Below are 23916 nucleotides of genomic sequence, written 5' to 3'. Positions count from 1 at the left end.
CATCATCCAGAACTTTTTTTTTTCATTTTATCTCCAAGAGTTTTTGACACCAGCACCTCTCTGTGAAGAAAGCATTGTGTTGTGACGTCAGGATTTTCTTTTTTTACAAGAGGCGAAACCTCTCATGGAGACAACCAATTGATGGGGCACCATCAGTACAGATGCCAACACAGTTGCTCCAAGACACATTTTGTTTCCAGATATAAAGACAAAACATTAAATATATCTTGGCCTTTGCTTGTTTCGGGCATCTCTTGACAGCAGAAAAAGTTTTCTTGAATTTTACCATCATTTAAAAATCTTAAAAATGCTACAGCATGACATTTATTGGTGAAATCTATTGACTCATCAACTTGGATAGAGAAGCTGTTGTTTTTCAGTTTACAGGAACTCCGTGACTTATGTAAAGTTTTTGTCGGCTGGTGCAAACTTAAAAAAATCATGGAAACATATTTTGCATTCCGCAGGAATAAATGGAGATATCGTGAAAATATCGTAATGTGAACCCAATAACAGTGGGTTTTTTTTTTTTTTTTAAATTCGTTCCAAGTCCTTGGAAGTTGAAAATTTCGCTATATTATTAAGCTATTTATCTCTCTGAAAGGTCATATTCATAATGGAAATTGCACTACCCTTTCATCGTTATCATATGTTCCCGTTATAAGAATCAATTTTGAACGGCTTTGTAATATTTTTCTAAAGCATGTTTCTAATGGTCATGATCAAAAAAACAATAAAAACAATTTGCACTTTCTGGTTTATTGGGCTTTTCTATTAGTGCATCTGATATAAACTTTACTATCTGATATAAACAGGTAATAAACTAGATCTTATTGCATTTGTGATAATCCCAATAACTGCAATTGTGTGGGTTTTTACGTTACAGTATTATGGTGAAATGTGTTCCCCTTCACTGAAATATTCAATTATATAAAAAACAAATTTTCAGAACTTCTCTTCATTCCTATTTATGTATTACAATGATGAAGGGAAAAGGGACCAATGGAAAGTGCAAGTGCTGGCAGTGCCAAGAAACGAAACAAAATTGACTTAGAAATGAAGATGAAAATGATTAAGAAGTTGTTTGGTTTTTAGGAGCATTAGCAACTAAGGCCATATTGCTCCGGGGATATGCGATGGTCATTCCCTGACCTTTCCACATCCTCCGTATTTGGTGGTCACGGGCTCGAACCCCGGTCTAATTAAGAAGTGTGTGCTACGCACTGCTGCTCCTGCCCACCTGGCTATGGAGGTGCCTGATTAAGAAGTGCCAAGCAGGAAAAGGTAGGTTTGTCATCTATTGCAAGGGAATTAGGTCTCGCTGCTTCAACAGTGATTACTATTTTAAAGGACAGTGCGCGTATAAAAGAACATGTCAAAGGATCAACAGTGATCACAAAACAGCATTCGTGTGCTATATCAAAGATGGAAAATCAGATTCAGAAGTGAGCGTCCCTGAGTCCAATGGCCAATCAAGCAAAAGCAAGAAGTATTTATGAAGATATTAAGGATAAGTACGGCGAAAGCAATGGGTGGTTTAATAGGTTCAAGCATCGCGCTGGTTTCCACAACGTTAAAGTATGCGATGAAGTCGCCAGTACTGATTCTGCAGCTGCAGAGAAATTTTGTGATGTGCTGGAAAAAATTATTGATGAAGGTGGCTATCAACGCAGCAAATTTTTAACGTTGATGAGACTGCTCTGTATTGGAAAAAAAATGCCGGGTCGAACATACATTGCCAAAGAGGAAAATACAATGCCAGGTTTCAAGGCGTCAAAAGATAGGGCCACGCTCTTGCTTGGGGCTAATGCAGCGGGAGATTACAGATTAAAAGCACTGCTTGTGTACCATTCTGGAAATCCTTGTGCATCAATAAAGCCAACCTTCCCATGTATTTCTGATTGAACCAGAGAGCATGGATAACAATATCTCTCTTTGAGGATTGGTTTTAATGCTGTTTCATTCCCGAGGTTGAAAAATATTGTAACGACAAGATTCCTTTCAAGATTTTGCTTCTCTTGGATAATGCTTCCGGGCAGCCTACACATCAAGATGATTTCAATTCAAATGTGAGAGACATATTTCTACCGCTAAACATGACTTCACTCATCCAACCTATGGATCAGTGTGTTATTTTGAATTTAAAAGCATACTATTTATGCACAACATTTGCTCAGGCATTGTCTGTAGTACATGATGAGAAAAATTTTATGTTAAAAAATTTTTGAAATCTTACAATATTTACCATGCCATCTTAAACATTAATGTTTAAGCAAAGGAAGTAAGTAAGCCCTTAGCCATGATTATGAGAGCATCCTTGGACTTAGGGAAGGTCACCATGGATTGGAGATGTGCAAATGTATCCCCAATTCAAAAAGGGAGTCAAAGGTGACACGAATAATTACAGACCTGTTGGTTTCACTTCTGTTCTGGGGAAAATAATGGAGTCACTGGTTAACAGCACTGCAGGATAATCTAGACAAGACTGCAGTTATAGTTCAGACACAGCACAGGTTTGTTAAGGGGAAGTCTTGTCTGACCAATTTGATTGGATACTATGATTAACCATAGTATCCACTCAAACTAGATTAGTTCATCTGACCTCCAGTAACAAAGGAACTGGATGCAAAAAATTATTTTAATATCATATACTTAGATTTCAGGAAAGCCTTTGATATTGTTGCACATGAAGACTACTGTACAAATTGGAGCAGTATGGCATTAATGGCAAGTTGCTGCTGTGGATAAAGGGATGACTGAGTGGGAGAAGACAGAGTGGTAATCAATGGACACTGCTCTTTGTGGACTAATGTTATTAGTGGAGTCCCCAGGGTTTTGTGTTGGGTACATTGCTGTTTTCTGTATTTATCAATGATACTGATGAAGGTATATCAGGCTTAATGTCCATGTTTGTAGACAATACGAAGGTTGGTAGGGTTGTTAATGACAGTATGCTACTGTAACAGGAACTAGAAAAGTTGAGCAGATGGGCTGAGAGGCAGCAACTGGAGTTTAACATCACATGGGTAGCAGTAACCTCAGAGTAACATACCAACTGTGTGGTACAACACTCAGGGTAGTGTAGAATGAAAAAGACCCGGGGGTAATTGTGTAGTCAGATATGAAGTTTTCTGAGCAATGCAGATGGCTGTAAGAGGTTAAATTCAGCACTCATCGGGTCTTGTCAATGATATACAGGAATTTTGCTAGCAGGGATAACGTGCTTATCCCCCTGTATAAGGCAATGGTCAGACCACACCTTGAGTACTACATACAGGTCTGGAGGCCTCATTTTAGAAAAGATATAGAGCTGCTGGAATAAGTACCAAGAAGGGCAATGAGACCGGTTAATAGAACAAAGGGTTGCTCTTACCAAGAAAGGTTTAAGTTCTGCAAATTGCAGCATCTGAAGATTAGGCACCTGCAAGGTGATCTGATTGAGGTGTATAAGGCCTTGAATGGTTTGAGCAAGCTCAATGCTGATGGGATTCTTCCTCTTGCTCAGATTATGCACTTGAGGGGGCACAGATTTAAATTGAGGCAAGACAGCTGTAGAATAGTGAAGAAATTTGCCTTTAGCCAGAGGGTAGTTGATTGCTGGAACAAACTTGCATTTGTCATTCTCGAGACAGCTTAAATAAACTCAAGGCAGAACTAGACAAACTTTTGGAGTGAATGGCTGGGTGAAATGGGAATAGTTTTTTTTTTTTTTTTGGCTGATGCTGCATAAGCTTGTTTTCTTGCATCATATGCCTCTTCTAATACTAATGCAGGCACTATCAACTTAAATATAAAGAGCTATCACAGCAGAACAACAATACTTTTAGTAATATTTCACAAGGTACCATAAAACACTTCAGCATATTTACATGTAAGTGGGTAAGTTTATTTGTAAATTTCACTGCTATTACAACTTTAACCATGTGAAATAGAAATATTTTTAAGTGCATCATTGTATTACAGTTAGTACTGTATTGAACATATAGTGGTACTTTTTTAATTTTTACTTTAATGACATTAATAAGTCAAAATGCTACAACATGAGATTGCATGGGCCAGAGAGAAATGACTGCAGGCAATTTCCTATTTTTTTTAGTTGTGTTTTCTTCTGTGTTCGAGATGTAAGGAAGTTGTCAAACAAACTAAAACATGAGGCACTGCTGGATAAGTCAATTACCAAGGAAGCAGGTTGATACTCTAAAATGAAAGGAAACTGGTGACATGCCAGGAATTCAGCTATTCAGTAAACTACCAAGTGATGCATTCCCAATTCAGGCTTCAAGGAAATTTTAAAGGAAAACCAGAAACATTTTTTACAATAAAGATAAGGAGACTAGAACCACAATACGTGACATATTTTCCTGGAGTTAAACTGATGATATAACAAACAGGTTGTCAGTTTTAAGGAGTCTACAAAGACTATCATTATTTCTGTGGGAACTAAACATTAACTGCAAACATGACCCAGTGATATTCAGTCATACTGCAAGTTAGATCAGAATGTGCATGTCTGCAATTCTGGCATGGAATGATAAGAGCGACTATATGCTCAAAGCCTTATGGATTAACTCAAGACTTAAGATGACTTGCAGGGCTTCTGGGGGGGAAGATTAAAAATCCTTTTTTAAATCCAAATTTAAATCCATTAGTGAGGGTTCACAAAAGATCAAAAGGAGATTTTAAAAAAAAGTATAAAACATTTTAATAAAAAACACATGGCTATTATTTTTTAAAGCAGTACCATCCTCTATATTATTTGTTTATTATTTAATTCAATTTCTAAATCTGAATTCCAGAAAATGTTTTGGCTTTTTAAAATCCAAATCAGACAAAAGCAGACAACGGTACAATCTCCTCCCTTGATTTTCAAAGCTATTTTCATGCTGCCATCTATTAAAACTGTGTCTGCTATTAGTTGCAAACAAAAATAAGAGATAGTAGCACATATTGGAAGATTTCAATATGATCTGTATATACAGAATCATACCTCAGGAATTATAAATTTACATACCTCCAAAGCCTGCACACAGAAAAGGTTACTAAACAGAAATAGATTAATTTATTTATTTAAAAATATTTGGACCAGTTGCAAATTACGGTCTGAAAAATGAGCTAAGAAACACCTGGGAACTAAAACCCAGGAGCAAATTACAGACGGAGGGTTAAAAGGTGGTTCAAGGCTCAGAAGATTTAGCAGTTACAATACAATCAAAAATGACGTTTACCATGTAATGGTGGCCACCATGTAAAAGCACAGAGTGTGGAGAAAAGAAAGTCATTATTCCTCTACATTATGATAATGATGAGACTAAACTTAGAAATTTATAGAACTTTTGGGGAGGGTTTAAAGAAGGGCAACCAGATTAGTGAAATGCACTTATCATTACTGCTACACAGAACAGCTCAGAAGGTGCGGAATGCTAAACATGGCAACTATGCATCTTAAAGGGTGACCTGATTAAGGTGTATAAAACCCTGATGAAGATAAACAAAATTAGTGAAGTATATTCTCACTGGTAGGAGAGACAAAAACCAGGGAGAACAAATATGAAATTTAAGGAAGTAACAGAGGCTGAGTCTTATAAAAAGTGCCTTCAGGCAGCATATATAAACTTAAAACAACAACAAAAAATAATAAATAAATAAAATAAAATAAAATTACATCTGTTCAATATGGCTGCCATTTTGGTTCCCATAAAATTGCAGTCTTTTGGGCATAGAGCAACACACAGCAGGGCACAATTCCTCAGAAATGTTCTCAAATTCTCTAACTATTGGATGCTGAAGCTCCAGCGGGGACACCCATACTTATTACTTTATCCTTAAAGAATCCCCACAAAAAGTAATCAGAGAGTGCTAAACCCAGAAAGCATGGCAGCCATTCAATAAAACCCCAACATCGAATCCACTGACATGGGAACTTTTCATTTAAGAACTCAATTTCTGCACAGTAAGCTGGTGCCAACCTTCATATCAACTTTAAGATAAAAGGTCTACCAGGTTTTGGTAGATTGTGCACTGTCCCCATTTCAAACTGCTTCATAATTTGCTTCCGGGTCTTTATTATGGGTGGCTTGTATTCAAAAAATTTCTTGAACCAGCACACAAATTCACCAGCATTTACAAATTTTGCAGAAGTTTTTACAATTTCAATCCTTTCCTTCATTGTAAGGCTCGTGGTACATTTCCTATGCTCAAATTAATCAAAACAACAACAACAACAAATTATAAAAACTATTTCATAATACATTTACATCAACAGTTATTCAAAATAGTTTCCTTATTTATGGACCACCCTGTATTCTGTATTAATACTAAACCATAAGCCAAACTAGTCCTTTAGTACCAATTTCTACTTTCTATACTGTCTTTGTTATTTTGAACAATGTATATGATATAGCAAGCTTTACACGGGTGAAATTAGTGGTAACCGGTAAAAATAACCCTGGCAAAAATGGATTAATTGTATAGTCGAATTTTGTGATTCAGTGATTAAAAAACATCGTAAAGTGGGGAGAAACACCCCATTATTATAAATTATAATCAAACATTTACGTATCTTAACAAGAAAATGGGATATTTAGCGTTAGCAAAGGTACATGATGCAAGAAAGCAAGCTTATACAGCATCGGCCAAAAAAAAAAAAAAAATCCTTATTTCACCCATCTACTCGCTCCAAATGTTTGTCAAGTTCTGCCTTGAATCTATTTAAGCTATCAACTTCTACGACAGATGGCAGTTTGTTACAGCAATCAACCACCCGCTGGCTAAAGGCAAACTACCACACATCTATCCTACAACTGTCTTTCCTCAATTTGAATTTATGCCTATCAGGTGATTATTCTGAGCAAGAGAAAGAATCCCATCAGCATTCAGCATGCTCAAACCATTCAAGGCTTTATACACCTCAATCAGATCACCTCGCAGGTGCCTAGTCTCCAGACACTGTAATTTGCAAAACTTAAGCCTTTCTTCGTAAAAGCAACCCTTTGTTCCATTCACTAATCTTGTTGTCCTTCTCTGTACTCATTCTAACAGCTCTACAATCCTTCTTAAAATGAGGCCTCCAGACCTGTATACAGTACTCAAGGTGTGGTCTGACCATTGCCTTATACAAGGGGATAATCACCTCCTTATCCCTGCTAGAAAAATTCCTGTATATCATTGACAAGACACCATGAGCTACTCTTGCAGACCGTCTGCACTGCTCAGATTTTTCCCGGGATTCGAAATTAGTATCTGCTGGAATAGTTAAAAAATAGAACATTGTTCAAAATCACTGTTCTTTTTTTAATAGTATGAAAAAATTAATTTCTGTTTCATGAAAAAAAAAAAAAACAATCACCATAAATCAAAATCACTCAAACTTTAAACTGTCACTAATAATACTGATAAATATTTAAAATATTATTAAATAAACAGTAATTATAATTTATAACTGTTATGAGTTGCCCAAACAAGTAATTCTAATGCATGCAATGAAAGTATTAAACTGTGCATGAAATTAATAAAATCCTCTAATAAATATAATAAATAAATAACACCCTTCACTTTTTCCTTCAATACCAGTAAATTTTTTAGGTAGATAAAAATTTCTGTAAATATAATTTCTTTAAAAAAAAAAAAAATGCAGCTCACTATTTTATGATAATTAGGAATGGAATCTTGTTAAATGTTATATTAATGGCAGTTTATACAAAAAGCAATTAAAAGCAGGCACAATTCCTAGAGTATTTTGGTAGCAACATCCCTTGAAAGTGCACAAGTCACACAGTAATTAGCAAATTGCTGACTGAGCAAGGATTAAGAATTTACACATTCATGTGTCAGAAAGAGAAGAATAGAGTTCTTCTAGACATCACACATATTTAGACAGGGGTCAGTGTGGGGAAAAAGAAAGATAGGAAAAGAGCAGAGCCACTGAGCTGCTGTACTTGCCTGTCAAATGGGATGATAAATGACAGCACATGAAGGATAGGAAGGGAAAAAAAAATTATTTTACTGGCAGTATGGAACTCTATAAGTATTTTCAGGAAATGGTCTTAGTGGCGATCCCTGGACTGATGACATTTAGAAAAGTGTGTAGCAATTTACTTTACATTTATTCATGTGCCAATAATTTTATTTCTTATTTAGCTACTAGACTACACAGCTCATGCGCACCTTTTGGTTTGCTAATTATGGATGGACTGTCATCAGATCAGAGTACTACCCACTGAGAGTTAAAATTAGATTTTGAATACAAAAACACTTTAATGTTTGGCCTATAGGAAACTAAACTGGACTGAAAAATATTTTCACACAACTGCTGAAATATATAATATGAAGCAATTTGTAATATTCTTAAGAGCATAAGAAAAGTTGCAATTTTTTGACAATTTATAAACACTGCTTCAAATTACATATAAACAAAAAACAGTAATACATAAAAATTTTAGTCATATGCTCGCAAATTAAATGAATAGCAGTGTAACAAAAACTAATAATTTTTATTTGGATATGCAATGCTATTAAATAAAGGAGAAACTTATCAACAATTACTTAAGGAGTGGCTGAAGAAGGAAACTAATCTCACTACATAATCAAAAAAAATTACTTGACACTTTCTGTAACATACCTATTTTTTTTTATACCAATTTACATACCAATTATTACACATTTTCAATGGCTGGTTATAAATAATCATATTTCTAAACCTTAGCTCAGTGCAACAAAAAAAAGGGGGGGGGGCATTACGTTACTGCATTCATCTGTTAAATATAATTAAATGTGTTTATGGGCAATAATTTTTATATGAGGTATTTTCCATTAAAAGGCACTGCAACAGTTATTTTTAAGTTTAGGCTATTTTTAATCTCAACCGAATTTATCATATTTCGGCTGAAATTTGTCAATTTGGTGTTAAAATTGGATTGATAATTACTGTTTCAATTTTATGATTTCTAAATTTAAATTTGCCTAATCAGCAGTTTTTTCCCTCAATGAGAAAGTTGTTCCCTGTCTTTGATTTAGTCTAAAAACATCATCTGTGTACTTTTGAAATGAATGTAAACAGTTGTGTTTTATCTGAGGAAAACACACACACACGCATGTGTATATATAAAACAGTTGCAGTACTGTGACTAGTAGTCATGGCATAACTGCAATCATACAGTCATCACAAAAAGTATATGTACTGAAGAACATATCATTTCATTGTTTTTCTTCAAATAAAATAAAATCAGTTCATGTTCATTTCAGAAGTACACGGATAATATTTTTAGGCCAAACTGATGTGAGGGAAGAACTTTCCCACTGAGAAAAAAAAAAGCAGTTGATTAGGCAAAACACAAATTTAAAAACCATAAAATCTAAACAAAAATACTTAGTCCAATTTTAATAACAAATTAAAAAAATTTCAGCCCAAATATGGGGGAAGGGGGGGGAGTGCCAGATGACAAACAGCCTAAACCCAAAATAAAGCAAGATGGATCTAGGCCTTTTAATTGAAACACTCCGTATATAACAGTTTTTTTTTTTTTTAATCATTATTACATGTTAATAATACTGCAAAGATATAAAAACCGACTTTTTTTGGCATTTGTTACAGAATGACCTGTAGATATGTTGTAATGATTTCAGCTTCATGGCAAGCTATTTGTCCTTTATTTATTTTGAACTTAACAGTGTGTGTATGTGCATATCTGTATGTTTTTTTTATATAGAATCACTACAATAGCATTGAGTTTTTCAGAAAAATTCCCATCCAGCTTCTCAAGCTGGATGGGAATTTTTCTGGTTGTGTACGACCATAGCTGGCTTCTGTAATTATAATTTACATCCTTTTCATCTTGAAAATTAAATTTCAACCTTATTTAAAGTCTGGTCACATTAAATTTACTGACCATGAATTTTCCACTTATTGTATAATAGCAATTATACTGCAGTGGAAACAAGACATGGACAAATACCACCCCCCCATCAATGTATACCCACTGAAAGGGGAGGGGGTAAAGAGATAGAGAAGTGTTAGCCATATGCTTTTTTAAAATGAAAATTTTAGATTTAAAATTCTGTTCTACAAAGCATCTCTTGAAAAATGTGATGTGACCCATTTGATATGAACAAACACATAATTTAAAGGCAGGATATAAAAATCTTTTCATTTCTTTGGGACACTCTAAATACAGGTCGACCATCACTAATCCGTCAGCATTGAGACCCGTGGGGTGCCGGATCACAGGTGGTTATTTTAGCACATTTTACCCAACAGCTAACCACCTCCTACTTTTAACACATTGACTGCCAAGCTAGTTTAAGAAAAAAATTCCCCAGGGGCCAAAAAATATTTAGGAAATAATTTGATTAGTAATTCTAAAATAAATATTGTAATGCCAATGTTGTCGTTTTTTTGCTTAATATATATATATATAAAAAAAAGTTTTTTTTATGTCGCATATATGTGGCCAATGTGGCCACAAATGTTGGTTACTTTATTTCTTGAGAATCCGTGTTGGCCACATATGTGTGACGCTATTGCGGCATACATATGAAGGTTGTTTGTGATTAGTTTATTGCACGCACGGCGAGCACTGCAATAAAACTAACTGCGATAAAATAAACTCTCAAACGTCGCAATATGTTTGTTAGTATTGTTACGAGATTTTGTGAAAACAAGTTTGTTAGCACGCTGTATTATCCATCATATTGTGTTGTGTTTTTCTGCAGGTTTGTGCAAGTGTGTTGTAAAAAAAAAAAAAAAAAATCTAAAAATGAATGGCCAAAAGAAAATTAGTAAAATAAGAGAACTGAGAGAAATTGCTGGAATTTACGATTAAGCAGAATTAAACTTCTCACAGGACACACCGCTGAGTTTTTTCAGAAGTTCAACTTTATTCTGTTATGGACAATATACGGTGTTTGCGCTTTACACCACAAGAGGCACTTCCTTTATGCATTGGAACCGTGGCTGGGGCTAAATGTGAGCAGGTTATAATAATAATAAATGCAGAAAAACAAGTGGGAATGGCTCGCCAGTGTTTATGAGTTCGCGCTAACAGCTGATGCTGCAACCAATGCCACCAAAACAGTAGCGACCTGGGAAATTTGAAATTACGTTCACGGAAATTATGTCCGAATTAGTGGTGGAACCGGATTACTGGTGGCCGAATTAGTGAGGGTCGACCTGTATTAAAAAAGTACTGGGACCAGATGAAGACAGATTATTTTGAAATAATGAAAGGGAATTCCAAGTGATGATAGGATATATTGTTTCATCTCTGGTTTGATTAGTACAAGGGGGTATCAAAAAGTTCATACACTGACTTAGATAAAACATCAGTAGGAAGATGTTGTTTTAAACATAAGTTGTCTACATTTTCAATAACTAACATGTGAAATTTCATTCCCATAGGTGATTGTACACCAGAGGTGGAGCCCGGAATATGAGGAAGGACTCTATGGTTGACAAAGTGGAGTATCGAGCAGCGAACAAGTTCTGGCATTTGCAGGGCAGGGCAGGGCAAGAAAGCTCATGAAATTGATGAAGAAATGAATGCTGTGTATGAAAAGAATTGTCCGTCCTATAACACTGTAAAAAAGGCGGAAACGGGAGTTCGAATGCAGTCGTACAAGTGTCTTTGATGAGCCAAAGAGAAGGAAGGCCATCAACATCCACAGACAATGAGATGGCTGCAAAGGTTGAGCAGCTGGTGCTGAGTGACAGACGTGTGACAATTCATTTGATCACAAATGCAGTGGGAATTAGTTATGGATCTGCCCACAGCATTTTACATGACCATCTGAACACATCTAAGGTCTCCGCACGATGGGTTCCAAGATTGCTGATGCCTTTGCAGAGGCAATGTCAAATGCAATGTTCTCGCCAACTGTTGAATTTGTGCTACTGCAGCACCCACCCTATTCTCCTGACCGAAGCACAGTCAGACTTCTTCATGTTTCGAGAAATGAAGAAACCATTGCATGGATGCTGCTTTGATTCATCTCAGGAAGCCATCAACGAAGTAGAATCGTGGTTTCAGGCAAAAAGTGTGGACTTCTATGATCAAGGCATTAAACGACTGATCCATAGATGGGAGCAATGTGTTACTATACATGGAAAGCACATAGAAAAGGATTAAAATTCCTGTGAAGGATACAGACACGGTAAGGGTACGGACTTTTTTGATACTCCCTCATATAAAAGTACTTATTGAATAGATTTAAAATTTAATAAGTAAAACAATCTCTACACATATAAAAAATGTGTATACACATATATATAAAATGTGTTTTAATTCAAATGTATAGCATTTAAAACAAGATAAATAAATTTAACCTATAATACATAACAAAAAACATTTTAAAATAAAAGAACAGGGGAATAATTTCACAGCATAGGAAGGCATATGGGCAATTCATATCTCATGAGAACAAAATTGAAAAATGAAGTAAAATATTAATTTAATACTTCTGGAAAAAACAAATAAAAATACAGGGTGTCCCAAAAGAGTGTGTATTTTGGTAAAATCCGGTGAATTTGAGACAAATGACTTAATAGCATGATTACAAGTTTATCTTTATACAATATCGAAGTTTGAAACATAAAAAAAAATTATTACATACAAAGGGCAAGAATTTAATTATTGCTTTCCACATGTGCCCCATCAGTGTCCCTGTAAATTTCAAATACAGTGGATTCCGGTTATTTGGGCCACCGGTTAATCGTGGCAGCCATTTATTTGGGAAAAAATCTTAAAAAACAGAACCCAATCAAGAAAACAGCCAGGGTTTACTTCGCTTAATTGGGACAAGAGACCGCATCATGTGATTTAGTCGGATTTCTGGAGGTCACAACCATAAAACAATAAAAACAATTAGCAGTCACCTGTTCATTGGGTTTTTCTGTTAGTGTATCTATCATAAACGGATAGGAAACTCGATCTTATTGAATTTGAGATAAGACCAACAGCTAGAATTCTGTGGGTTATTATGGTGAAATGTGTTTACACTTCCACAGAATCTTCAATCATAAAAAAATTAATTTTCAGAATCTTCTCTTCATTCCTATTTTTAAAGCTTCGTAAATTGTTACTCCATTCTCACTTGTGCGTATCATGTTCTTTGTTACTGATTGCTTATCTTTTTACTGTTTTAAATTTTAGCCCCCGCCCACAAATGTCAGTGAACAGAAATGTCAACTAGTTAGTATGTACATATAACAGTACGTATTAATTATTCCAATTATCACGTATGTTCTTCCGATTTTCACGTATCATTTAATTTTTTAATTGGTAAGGTAATAAAAGATAAATTTGTGCTTAATATATCTTTACTTTTATAGCCTGTGGATAACATTCCTCATATTTTCACTAATTAGAATCGCTATTTAATAGAATTAAAATTCAATTCACAAACGTGATCACAATGACCGGCACTTACTACACATCATATAGTGAACGGTACTTTACTATGGTGACTCCATCGCAACGTGATTTGATTGTACAGTGAACCAACTGTATTTTTTAACTTTTTTTATGTGAAACTTCGGATAATTGGGGCGGCCGCTTAATCGGGCCAAACTGCACTTGTCCTGACAAGTGCATTTTTTGCAGAAGCAACAGTCACAAAGAACTGTACCTTGATATGCTTCAGCAGTTTCTTGAACTCCAACTTCTTGACGATGCTGTTATTTCGAATGTAGTGTTTCAGCAGGATAGGGCACCATGTCATTATGCTCGAACTGTCCAGGAATACTTCAACAGGAGCTTTCCGAATTGGTGGATCGGGCATGGAGGACCTAGACCTTGGGCAGTGCATTTAATTTTTTAAATGTGTCCCAAATAACCGGAATCAAATGTAGTTCATCCGTGTTGTGGAACACATTTGCAAGCATTTCAGGGATAATTTGCTGTACTGCTTCCCATATGCATTGTCTAAGATCAGGTAAATCTTGAATCTTCTTGGGATAAACCTTTGATTTTATGAAACCCCAAGCTAAAAAATCCAAGAGAGTTAAATTCGGAGAATGCACTGCCCAAGGTCTAGGTCCTCCATGCCCAATCCACCAATTCGGAAAGCTCCTGTTGAAGTATTCCTGGACAGTTCGAGCATAATGACATAGTGCCCTATCCTGCTGAAGCATTACATTTGAAATAACAGCATCGTCAAGAAGTTAGAGTTCAAGAAATTGCTGAAGCATATCAAGGTACAGTTTCTTGTGACTGTTGCTTCTGCAAAAAAGGGCCATAAATTTTTACCTTCGTCATCTCAAGCCACACATTTATTTTAGGGGAGTCACTTTGCCATTCTGTGAACTCAGATGAAAAGTCCCCTCTTCCCCAAACAAGACGTGGTCCATTAAGCTGTTATTTTGTATTTGATCGACAAGTTCTGCACACATTGCTGCTCGATGTGAAAAATCTTCTTCAAGTAGGTCATGCAACAGTTGGATGCGGTACGGCTTTTTCATCAGTGTCAAATACAAAATTCTGTGAACTGATATCTTGGGTATGTTCAGTCTTCGAGATCCCTCCCCAACTGATAATTTTGGGTCCTCTTGAATTGAAAGAAAACTTTTCACCAGTGCTTGAATTGCATTGTCTGTGGGACTGGGACTATGAAATTTCCTTGCAAATCTTTCCCTAATTTCACAAAACTTCATTCCTTTGATGCAGGATGTTACAACAAAAATTCGCTATTGAACGTTCATCATGAATTATGGATGTAAAAAGAAAACATTAAAAAATTATAATATCTCTAACACATTACAAATACTTATGTTTTATGTAAAAATGAATAAATATACTTGTCATAATGAAATTTATTTGAAAATCCCGCTGTTTCACCAAAATATGCAGTGACTTTTGGGACATCCTGTATAGGAAATCCTAAAAAAACTTTTAAAAAATGAAACTACCATTAATATATTGAATGATTATAAAAAAATAAAGCTATGGAGTTTCAGCCTTCATTCCTTGGCTACTAATGAATGCTCCTGAGAAGTTACTTGATAGGTGGACATTTAGCAATGCAAAAAGCAGTGAAATTTAATTTTAATAAAATTTTTTTCACTAGGGTATCTGATAACATCTGATTCATCATAGTTGTGAGCATACCACACATACTGTCATGCAATGTGCAAACCTCCAGTATCTGCAAGTATTGATGAAACAGAATGACTGCTAAAAAAATGATATACATGTCCTCAAACTAGAATGTTGAATTCTGACAACCACACCTTTTAACACTGCTAGTAATCTGTGGCCAAACATTAAGCACAAAATTTGAAGTAATACAGCTACTAGAAATCTATTATGTGTTAAATTTACAAAAGTGATGTGGTAATGTATTTTGCTTTAATCGATATTCCAGCAATTTTATATTCTTATTTGGCTACTAGTATACACAGAGCCAGTGATAATCTGAATGGTGTCCTGGGCAAGATGCTTCCTTGAAAGATAAAATCAGAGCTGAGGAGGAAAAATGAAGGCTATTATACTTCTGGAAATATTCTTGAAGACCTGTCATTCATATGTAAATCAATCTGTGATGGAACCCCATTCTGCATAAAACTGTCCCCAATAACTTAAATTCCTATAGGTTATACAGTCGATTCCGGTTATTTGGGACAAATTGGGCCTAGTGCATTTTGGCCTGATTAAGCGGCTGCCCCAATAATCCGAAGTTTCACGTAAAAAAAGTTAAAAATACAATGTACACCCGCTTTACAATTGGTTCACTGTACAATCAAATCATGTTACGATGGAGTCACCATAGTAAAGTACCGTTCACTATACGATTTGTAGTAAGCGCCAGTCATTGTGATCACGTTTGTGAATTGAATTTTAATTCTATTAAACAGTGATTCTAATTAGCAAAAATAGGAGGAATATTATCCATAGGCTATAAAAGTAAAGATATATTAAGCACAAATTTATCCTTTATTACCTAACCAATTAAAAAATTAAATGATACGTGAAAATCGGAAAAATTAATACATACCGTAATATGTACACACTAACTAGTTGACAGTTCTGTTCACTGACATTTGTGGGCGGGGGTTAAAATTTAAAACAGTAAAAAGAAAAGCAACCAATAACAAAGAATATGGCACACACAAATTGCAAGTAACACGATATGCGCAAATGAGAATGGAGTAACAAGTTACGAAACTTTAAAAATAGGAATGAAGAGAAGATTCTAAAAATAAATTTTTTTATGATTGAAAATTCTATGAAAGTGTAAACACATTTCACCATAATAACCCACAGAATTCCAGCTGTTGGTAGTTTTGCAAATTCAATAGGATTGAGTTTACTATCCGTTTATGATAGATGCACTAACAGAAAAGCCCAATAAACAGGCGACTGCTAATTGTTTTTGTTTTATGGTTGTGACCTCCAGAAATCCGAACGCACCACGTGGTTTGGTCGGAGACAATCGTAGGGTAATCTCCATTGCTGCGGTCTCCTGCCCCGATTAAACGGCATGTTGTCCCAATTAAGCGAAGTAAACCCTGGCTGTTTTCTTGATTGGGTTCTGTTTTTTAAGATTTGCCCCAAATAAACGGTTGCCCTGATTAAAGGAGGGTGGCCCAAATAACCAGAATCCACTGTACATATCATATATCAACAGCATTGTGATGGCATAATTTTTTAAATTCCTTGCAATAGCAGTTATTTGAAAAGGAATGGAATGATCAAATGTTTGGCCATGATTCCAAATGGTCAATTTCCCATAGTAAATAAGATGCTGGGTGTATTGTAAAGGTATGGTTCTGACCAAATAGAATTCTGTTCAAACAGAATGAAATGAGCCTTGTCATGCAAGAATTCAAGTGCAAAGGCCATAAAAATCTAGTTTGGTTTCACCATATGTGGAATTAGCCACATTTGCTATCTTCTGTATGACGAACTAGTCAGTTTTTACAGGGGTACATGATCTGTTGCAAACATGTTTTGTGGTTTAACTTTTTAGTGAGCCTTTGCATGTTTAAACTTGAATATCAATCTCATAAAAACATGCCAACATACACCAAGTGATCACTGAAATATAACCACCCCTATGAAAACTGAATGTAACCCATTGCCCACGTGAGGGACAAGAGTGTGCAGTTAATCGATCTACATAGCACAAATAAGGCGTTAGTGGTTCAGTAGGCAGTAAAATTCCGAGCGTGATGGGAAAAAGGAAGGATTTATCGGACTTTGATAAAGGACAGATTGTGGGAGCTCGACGAGCTGGTGCCTTGATTTCCCAAACAGCTGAACTGGTGGGGTGTTCTAGAACTGCCATTGTTAAAGTGTACCATTACTGGCATCAAAACGGTCAAACAGCGACCCAACAGCAAAACTGCAAATGCCAGCAAAAGGTTGATGTCAGAGGTGAGTACCGGGTCCGATGACGCGTAAGGCGCAGCACTGTTGAAGAGTTGACTACCATATACAATATGGGCTAACTCGGAACAATATCTGGCACAACCATGCATCGCACACTCGCACATATGGGCTATACCAGTAGACGACCCCACTACAGCATCCTCTCCTAACTAAGGTTCATCAGCGTAAAAGACTTGCTTCTTCCAGTCTCTTAACATCTAACCTGCAAGTTGGACGTTAAGAGACTGGAAGAAGGTGTGCTGGTTGGATGAGTCACGTTATTTACTCCACACCATTGGATGATTGTGTATGAATTTGGCGTCAACAACCTGAGGCTCTTGAATGGTGTGGGGCATGTTTCACTGGCAAGAACTTGGATCCCTGGTGCACGTGGAACAATATATCACTGGTCTCTGTTATCCTGAATGGCAATAGTGTCTTTCAAGATGACAATGCGCCGAGCCATCGGGCACTTGATGTGCAGGATTGGTTTGGGGAACACAGTTCTGACTTCCAGCATATTGATTGGCCTCCGAATTCCCCTGATATCAATCCCATAGAGCATTTGTGGGATACTATGGAAAGACATATGAGGTGTCTGGATATACCAATCACCTCCATACCTGCATTGCTATCTGCATGACATACAGCTTGGTTGGCCACACCACCCGAACGCTTCTGACATCTTGTTGAATCAATGCCACATCGGACAGATCCTGTACTGAGGGCAAAAGGAGGACATACAAAGTATTAGGTAGGTAGTCATAATTCAGTGATCACTCAGTGTATGATTTTGCCATTCAACATAAATGTTTGTTAAAGCCATGTTATTCTGCCAGAGTATGACATTTCAGTCACTTATACCTCGAAGTAGTGCTTGGTGAGGATTATTCAAAATAAGAAATTTTATATACTGGATAAGTAACTATTAAGTATATATATCCGTGCAAATATTGTTCCAGAACCTGAACACGATTGCACCAGAAGTAACCAGATACGAATCCCAAAACTGTTTTATTATCACCCTGTACCAAAGATTATTTTATTTATTCATTTATTTATATATATATATGTGGTAGATTTAGAAAGAATACTTGATGAGAATCAACCGAAAGAGCAAGCTGGCTTTAGGACAGGATTCTCAACTATGGATCACCTTCACGTAATATCACAGCTAATGGAGGAAGCAAATGAATATAAAACACCATTATGCCTGGCATTTGTGGATTATGAAAAGGCATTTGACTCCATACAGCATAAGGCAATGTTTCGGGCACTGGAAAGACAAGGCATAGATACTCCATATATTATGATTTTGAAGAAAATATATGAGAGTGCTACATTCTTTATTAGACTAGACAAAGACAGTAGCAAATTTAAAATCGAGAAAGGAGTTCGACAAGGAGACACAATATCTCCGAAGCTGTTTACTGCTGCCCTTGAGGAAGCTTTCAGAAGATTAGAATGGTCGCAGAAAGGAGTCAATGTGAACGGAGAGTACCTAAACCATTTACGATTTGCAGATGACATTGTGGTCATAAGCCACGATCCCAACGAATTAGAGGAAAATCTTAATCAGTTAAGCACAGTTAGTAAGGATTTTGGACTAAAGATGAATATGGCTAAAACAAAAGTAATGATGAACAAGTATGCCACGGAAAGGGAAATAATGATTGAAGGAGCAGTAATTGAAAAGGTGGAGTCATATACTTATCTGGGGCAAGTTATTAGCTGTAATAATGATAAATGGCTGGAAGTCAAGAGAAGAATAAATTTTGGATGGATAGCATTCAGGAAATATAGTCACATACTGAAGAGCAATATCCCAGTTTGTCTGAAACGTAAAATAATGAATCAATGTATACTCCCCACCATGACTTATGGAAGTGAAACTTGGGCACTCACCAAAAGAATGGAAGAGAAGCTAAGAACTACACAGCGAAGAATGGAACGAATTATATTGGGAATCAGACTGTTAGATAAGAAGAGAAACACATGGATTAGGCAGCAAACTCAAGTAAAGGACATTCTTATCAAAACTAAAGAACTAAAATGGTCTTGGGCAGGACACATAGCTCGAAGACATGATGACAGATGGACTAAGAAAATAACAGAATGGTACCCAAGAGGAGCTAGAAGAAAACCTGGAAGACAAAGGCGGAGATGGATAGATGAAATTCATGAGTTTTTGAGTAGTAAATGGATGACCAGTGCTCAAAACAGAAGGAACTGGAAAGTTGCTGGAGAGGCCTTCATCCTGCAGTGGATTGAAAATGGCTGATGATGATGATGATGTGGTAGATGACTCTCATCAACCGGTGCAATACCACCACTTTGCTTATTGGAGGCTTGAAGTGGTGAAACCCATGTTTAGTCTCTAGAGCAAAGTCTCCGGTATTCCCCCCATACTTCTCTTTCAACCCACGCACGGTTTTGTTTGTTTGTTTGTTATTTGGTTTTCAGGAGCATTAGCAACTAAGGCCATATTGCTCCGGGGATATGCAGTGGTCATTCCCTGACCTTTCTGCATCCTCTGTATTTGGTGGTGACAGGCTTGAACCCCGGTCTAATCAAGAAACGTGTGCTACGCACTGCTGCTCCTTCCCACCTGGCTACGGAGGCGCCTCCATGCACGGTACTAAGTACTATAGGTTTTGATACCTTTCGTGTTTGGGGTTTCCATAAAAAAAAAAAAAAAAAATATATATATATATATATATATATATATATACAGGGTGATTCACTACCAGTGCGACAAACTTGCAGGAGGTATAGGGGGCACAAAGACGAATCGAAATCACATAGCATTGCCGGGTCCGAAATGCCTTCGTCGTGCGGTAGAGGACGTTGAACAGGAGGTCGCGTGAACAGCGATCCCACTGGAAGCCAGCATTTGCAAACCGGTTCCCGAGGTAGTAGGATGGACGAGTATTCAAACGTTGAACTGGCTGACATGCACCTCACGTATGGAGCTGCGGACTGTAATGGGCGCGCCACTCTGCGCTTGTATCAGGAACGTTTCCCACACAGGCGTGCTCCTCATCATACGATTTTCGCACTTGTGCACAGAAGGTTATGTGAGACTGGTTGTTTCACGAGAGGTACCATGAATCGAGAGCAAATGACGAGGACGCCAGACAATGAGGAGACTGTCCTACGTCTTGCAGAAGGCAATCCGAGTACGAGTACTCGAGCGATAGGCCAACGATTGGGTATTTCCCAATGCACTGTATGGAGGATACTGTCAACAAACCAAATGAGTTCATACCATCTGCAACGCGTCCAATCATTGGAGCCTGCGGATTATCCACTCCGGAGGACTTTTGCTACTTGGTTTCTTCAACAGAAACAGTTCGCAAATGCTGACTTCCAGCAGGATCGCTGTTCACGCAACCTCCCGTTCAACGTCCTCTACCGCATGGTGAAGGCATTTCGGACCCTGCAATGCTATGTGATTCCGATTCGTCTTTGTGCCCCCTACACCTCCTGCAAGTTTGTCGCACTGGTAGTGAATCACCCTGTATATATGTATATATTTTTTTACACATTGAAATCACAAGAAATTTTGAAATTCATTTCAAATACTTCAACCTGAATCAGTCAAGTAAATTTCACCTAAGACCTTAGGAGACATGTAGAAAAAAATATACACATAGGGGAGAGAATATAATTTTTATGCTTTATAAAGATAATGGGATCAGTCTCAACAATCTGTTCAAGGTCTAAGTACTCCCTGCATAAAGTTAATCATCAGATGTGTTTGTGGGTATGTCTCCAATATTCATATACCAAATTCATATTATAACAACATTTATATACCAAAATTCACATAATTCTCAAAGTAGTCACATCAATCAAAACTCACAATATATGTATGATCTGTTGACATTCATATGTTGTGAAAATTAAAGCATTAAATTATATACATATTTAATTAAAAATGAAATATTAATCACCAACATACTGAAGCAATGCAAATAAATAAATTACTCTTTTTGCAATAGTTTTCAACTGCTCTCTCAGTGTATAAACAACTTCATCCCTCCCTCACCTCCATAAGTTCACTAAACACAATAAAACAGTTGTATCTATGGTGGCCCCTGGCATTTTAAATGATCAGAAAAAGTTTCAGAATCTAATTCAAGGTTAACGGATCAACATTAGTTTTCAAAATGCTGCAGTAAACTGCATTGCTTTTACAAATTTAAATCAGTTGAATGAGATATTTTTCTATAGCAGAAAAAGAAGTTGAAACAAAATCAATTATGAAATGACCTCGAGGTAATTAGTTTTTGTGCTATTCTAACAAAAACTGGATATGAATGGCTAGATTTTTTTATTCTTCATCACGTCCCTTCAACTAATAAGATTCCATCTGTAACAAAATGTGTTGATAGTTTAGCCTCCGTATCCATACTAGAGGACCTTTCACACAATCAACTTTCATCCCCCCTATATTCCATTTGAAACATAATAGGAAACAATAGTGAGAGTGCTGCCACACACTGCAGACTATCTAAAATGGGCGCTAATTTATTAATATACACCTCGGACAGGGTGGAGTGGTATGGCATGGACCTGACCATGTGATAGGGCTGTTGTAGCCCTTTCAAACAGTCAACTGCTTTAGATGATTCACAGTGAGCAACATTGCTGTCAATCATTGGTTCCATTAATTACCATTATTATACTTTGGGGGTATGAATGAAGTGGATGGAAGCCGATCATGCAAAAGGAGTCTTAAGAGTGCATCATACTGTACTTTTGTCAAAAGAAGCCAATCCTTGGCAAGATACAGACCACAACAATAATTAAACAAAGTTCAACCTCGCATCCATTAAATTGACCTGTACGATGTTACTCTCCATACTGAATTAGTCACCATGTAAACATGGAGACTGGATTTGTTGCACTCCGCTTGTGTTTATTCTGTAAGTAGTTCTGTATTTTGACTAAGTAATATTATTAGATAAAATATTTTCTTTATACCTTGAAAAAAGTGTGATTTCTCATTCTTACTGACATAAGAAAACAAATAATTTGCTGAACTATATAAATTTAAATAAAATTTGTACTTTCATAAACAATATTTTTACATAATAAATATTAAAATTAAGTAAGCATGTAGTTAAGTCATGGGCATAGCTTCCTTCTGCACATAGCTGAACAAACTGGATTTTCTATATAGTGTATATAACTCATATTGCAGAGGCACTTTGCCCATGAGTTGCCTTGATCTGGCATTACTCTAAATAAAAGGCACTGCTCCAATTTCTCAATTGCCTTTTATTTGAAGTGTACACAACCACTCAGACCCAGATTTCAATCCTTTTTGTGATCTCATTGGTGGTCAATTAGGCATTTGAAGACCTGAACAACCCACTGAAGAAATATATCCACAATATGTGATACAAGATGGTGCAGAAAGGTGCTATACCCGACCTGTACAACTTTTTTATAGCTTTCAAAGCTTGAGGCTTTTGCTCTAGACCTAACACGTGTACTTCATTTACTACACCATTTTGCATCTCACATATTGTGTATAGTGTATACATCTTTTCAATGAATTGTTCAGATCACTATGTAAATGCCCTTGCCATCTTTCAATTTGTGGAGGGAACTTTGCCTTTATATATATATAAACACTTTGTTGTTTGTATGTATATCCTTGGCAATAAAGATTTATTTATTTATTTATCTTCACAATGCCTACCTGCCCACCAATGCTATCCCAAAAAAAGACTAAAACCAGGGTCTGGATAATGGCATACACTTTAAATAAAAAGCAATATACTTTTCTATTGGAACAATGCCTCCACAATATGATATCAATGCAATAAGCAGCAAACCCAGTTTGCACACAGCTATGTACAGAAAGAGGCTAAGCCTAATATCTATAATGATATTAAAATTAATTAATACTATAAAAATATCAAATTACCTGTGATTTGTCAATGATATATAATGATTCAGAATCATATAAAATGATAATGTTATTATATGCACGTGAGAAGGTTACACCTGTTATGGGCAAGTGAGTGGCTGTAAACTGAAATGACTGCGTTCTTGACCAACTTGTGTATGCCTGTTTGCTTACACTGTACTCAATTAGCTAGGGACAAAATGTAAATAACATTTAGTGTTCAATACAGGCTATCATACTATTTTTGTGAATATCAGTAAATAAAGTACTTCAATTGCTATAAATAGCTATTACTACATTAGTAATGGTTACTACAACCACGGAAAATTACAGTACTTTAAGCAATTCTTTATATGTAATTTAGGTAAACAAAATTGAACTATAAAAGACAAAAATCTTTTCATGTATGACAGTGACTCTTCATATGAGGCAATCACTGCAGATTTTCTGGAATTTTCTTGACCTAGCTTACATACAAAGAAGTATGTCATATATTGGAATTTTTCAGCTTACACTGTAAGTACTGAAGGTCGAAGCTAAGATGTTCTGAACTACTTCATTTGATGCAACTCTGAAGGTTATCACCAAATATGCACACTATTTTGTCTCCACTATTCTGAAGAAATAGACTGGGTT

General features: G+C 36.2%; 1 protein-coding gene across 1 annotated transcript in view; it reads right to left on the bottom strand.

Moving 5' to 3' along the window:
* Positions 1–23916, bottom strand: part of l(3)72Dn (UTP4 small subunit processome component l(3)72Dn) — a 168329-nt gene that overhangs the window by 20232 nt on the left and 124181 nt on the right. The window contains exon 15 of the mRNA XM_090382422.1: positions 23299–23469. Coding sequence (XP_090238548.1) covers positions 23299–23469 — 171 coding nt within the window. The remainder of the gene's footprint in view (positions 1–23298; positions 23470–23916) is intronic.

This window comes from Mastigoproctus giganteus, chromosome 10, assembly GCF_048544385.1.
Source record: "Mastigoproctus giganteus isolate SK-2022 chromosome 10, ASM4854438v1, whole genome shotgun sequence".
NCBI lineage: Eukaryota > Metazoa > Arthropoda > Arachnida > Uropygi > Thelyphonidae > Mastigoproctus > Mastigoproctus giganteus.
Note: the sequence above shows the minus strand (reverse complement) of the source record. Positions and strands in the feature narration are given on the sequence as shown.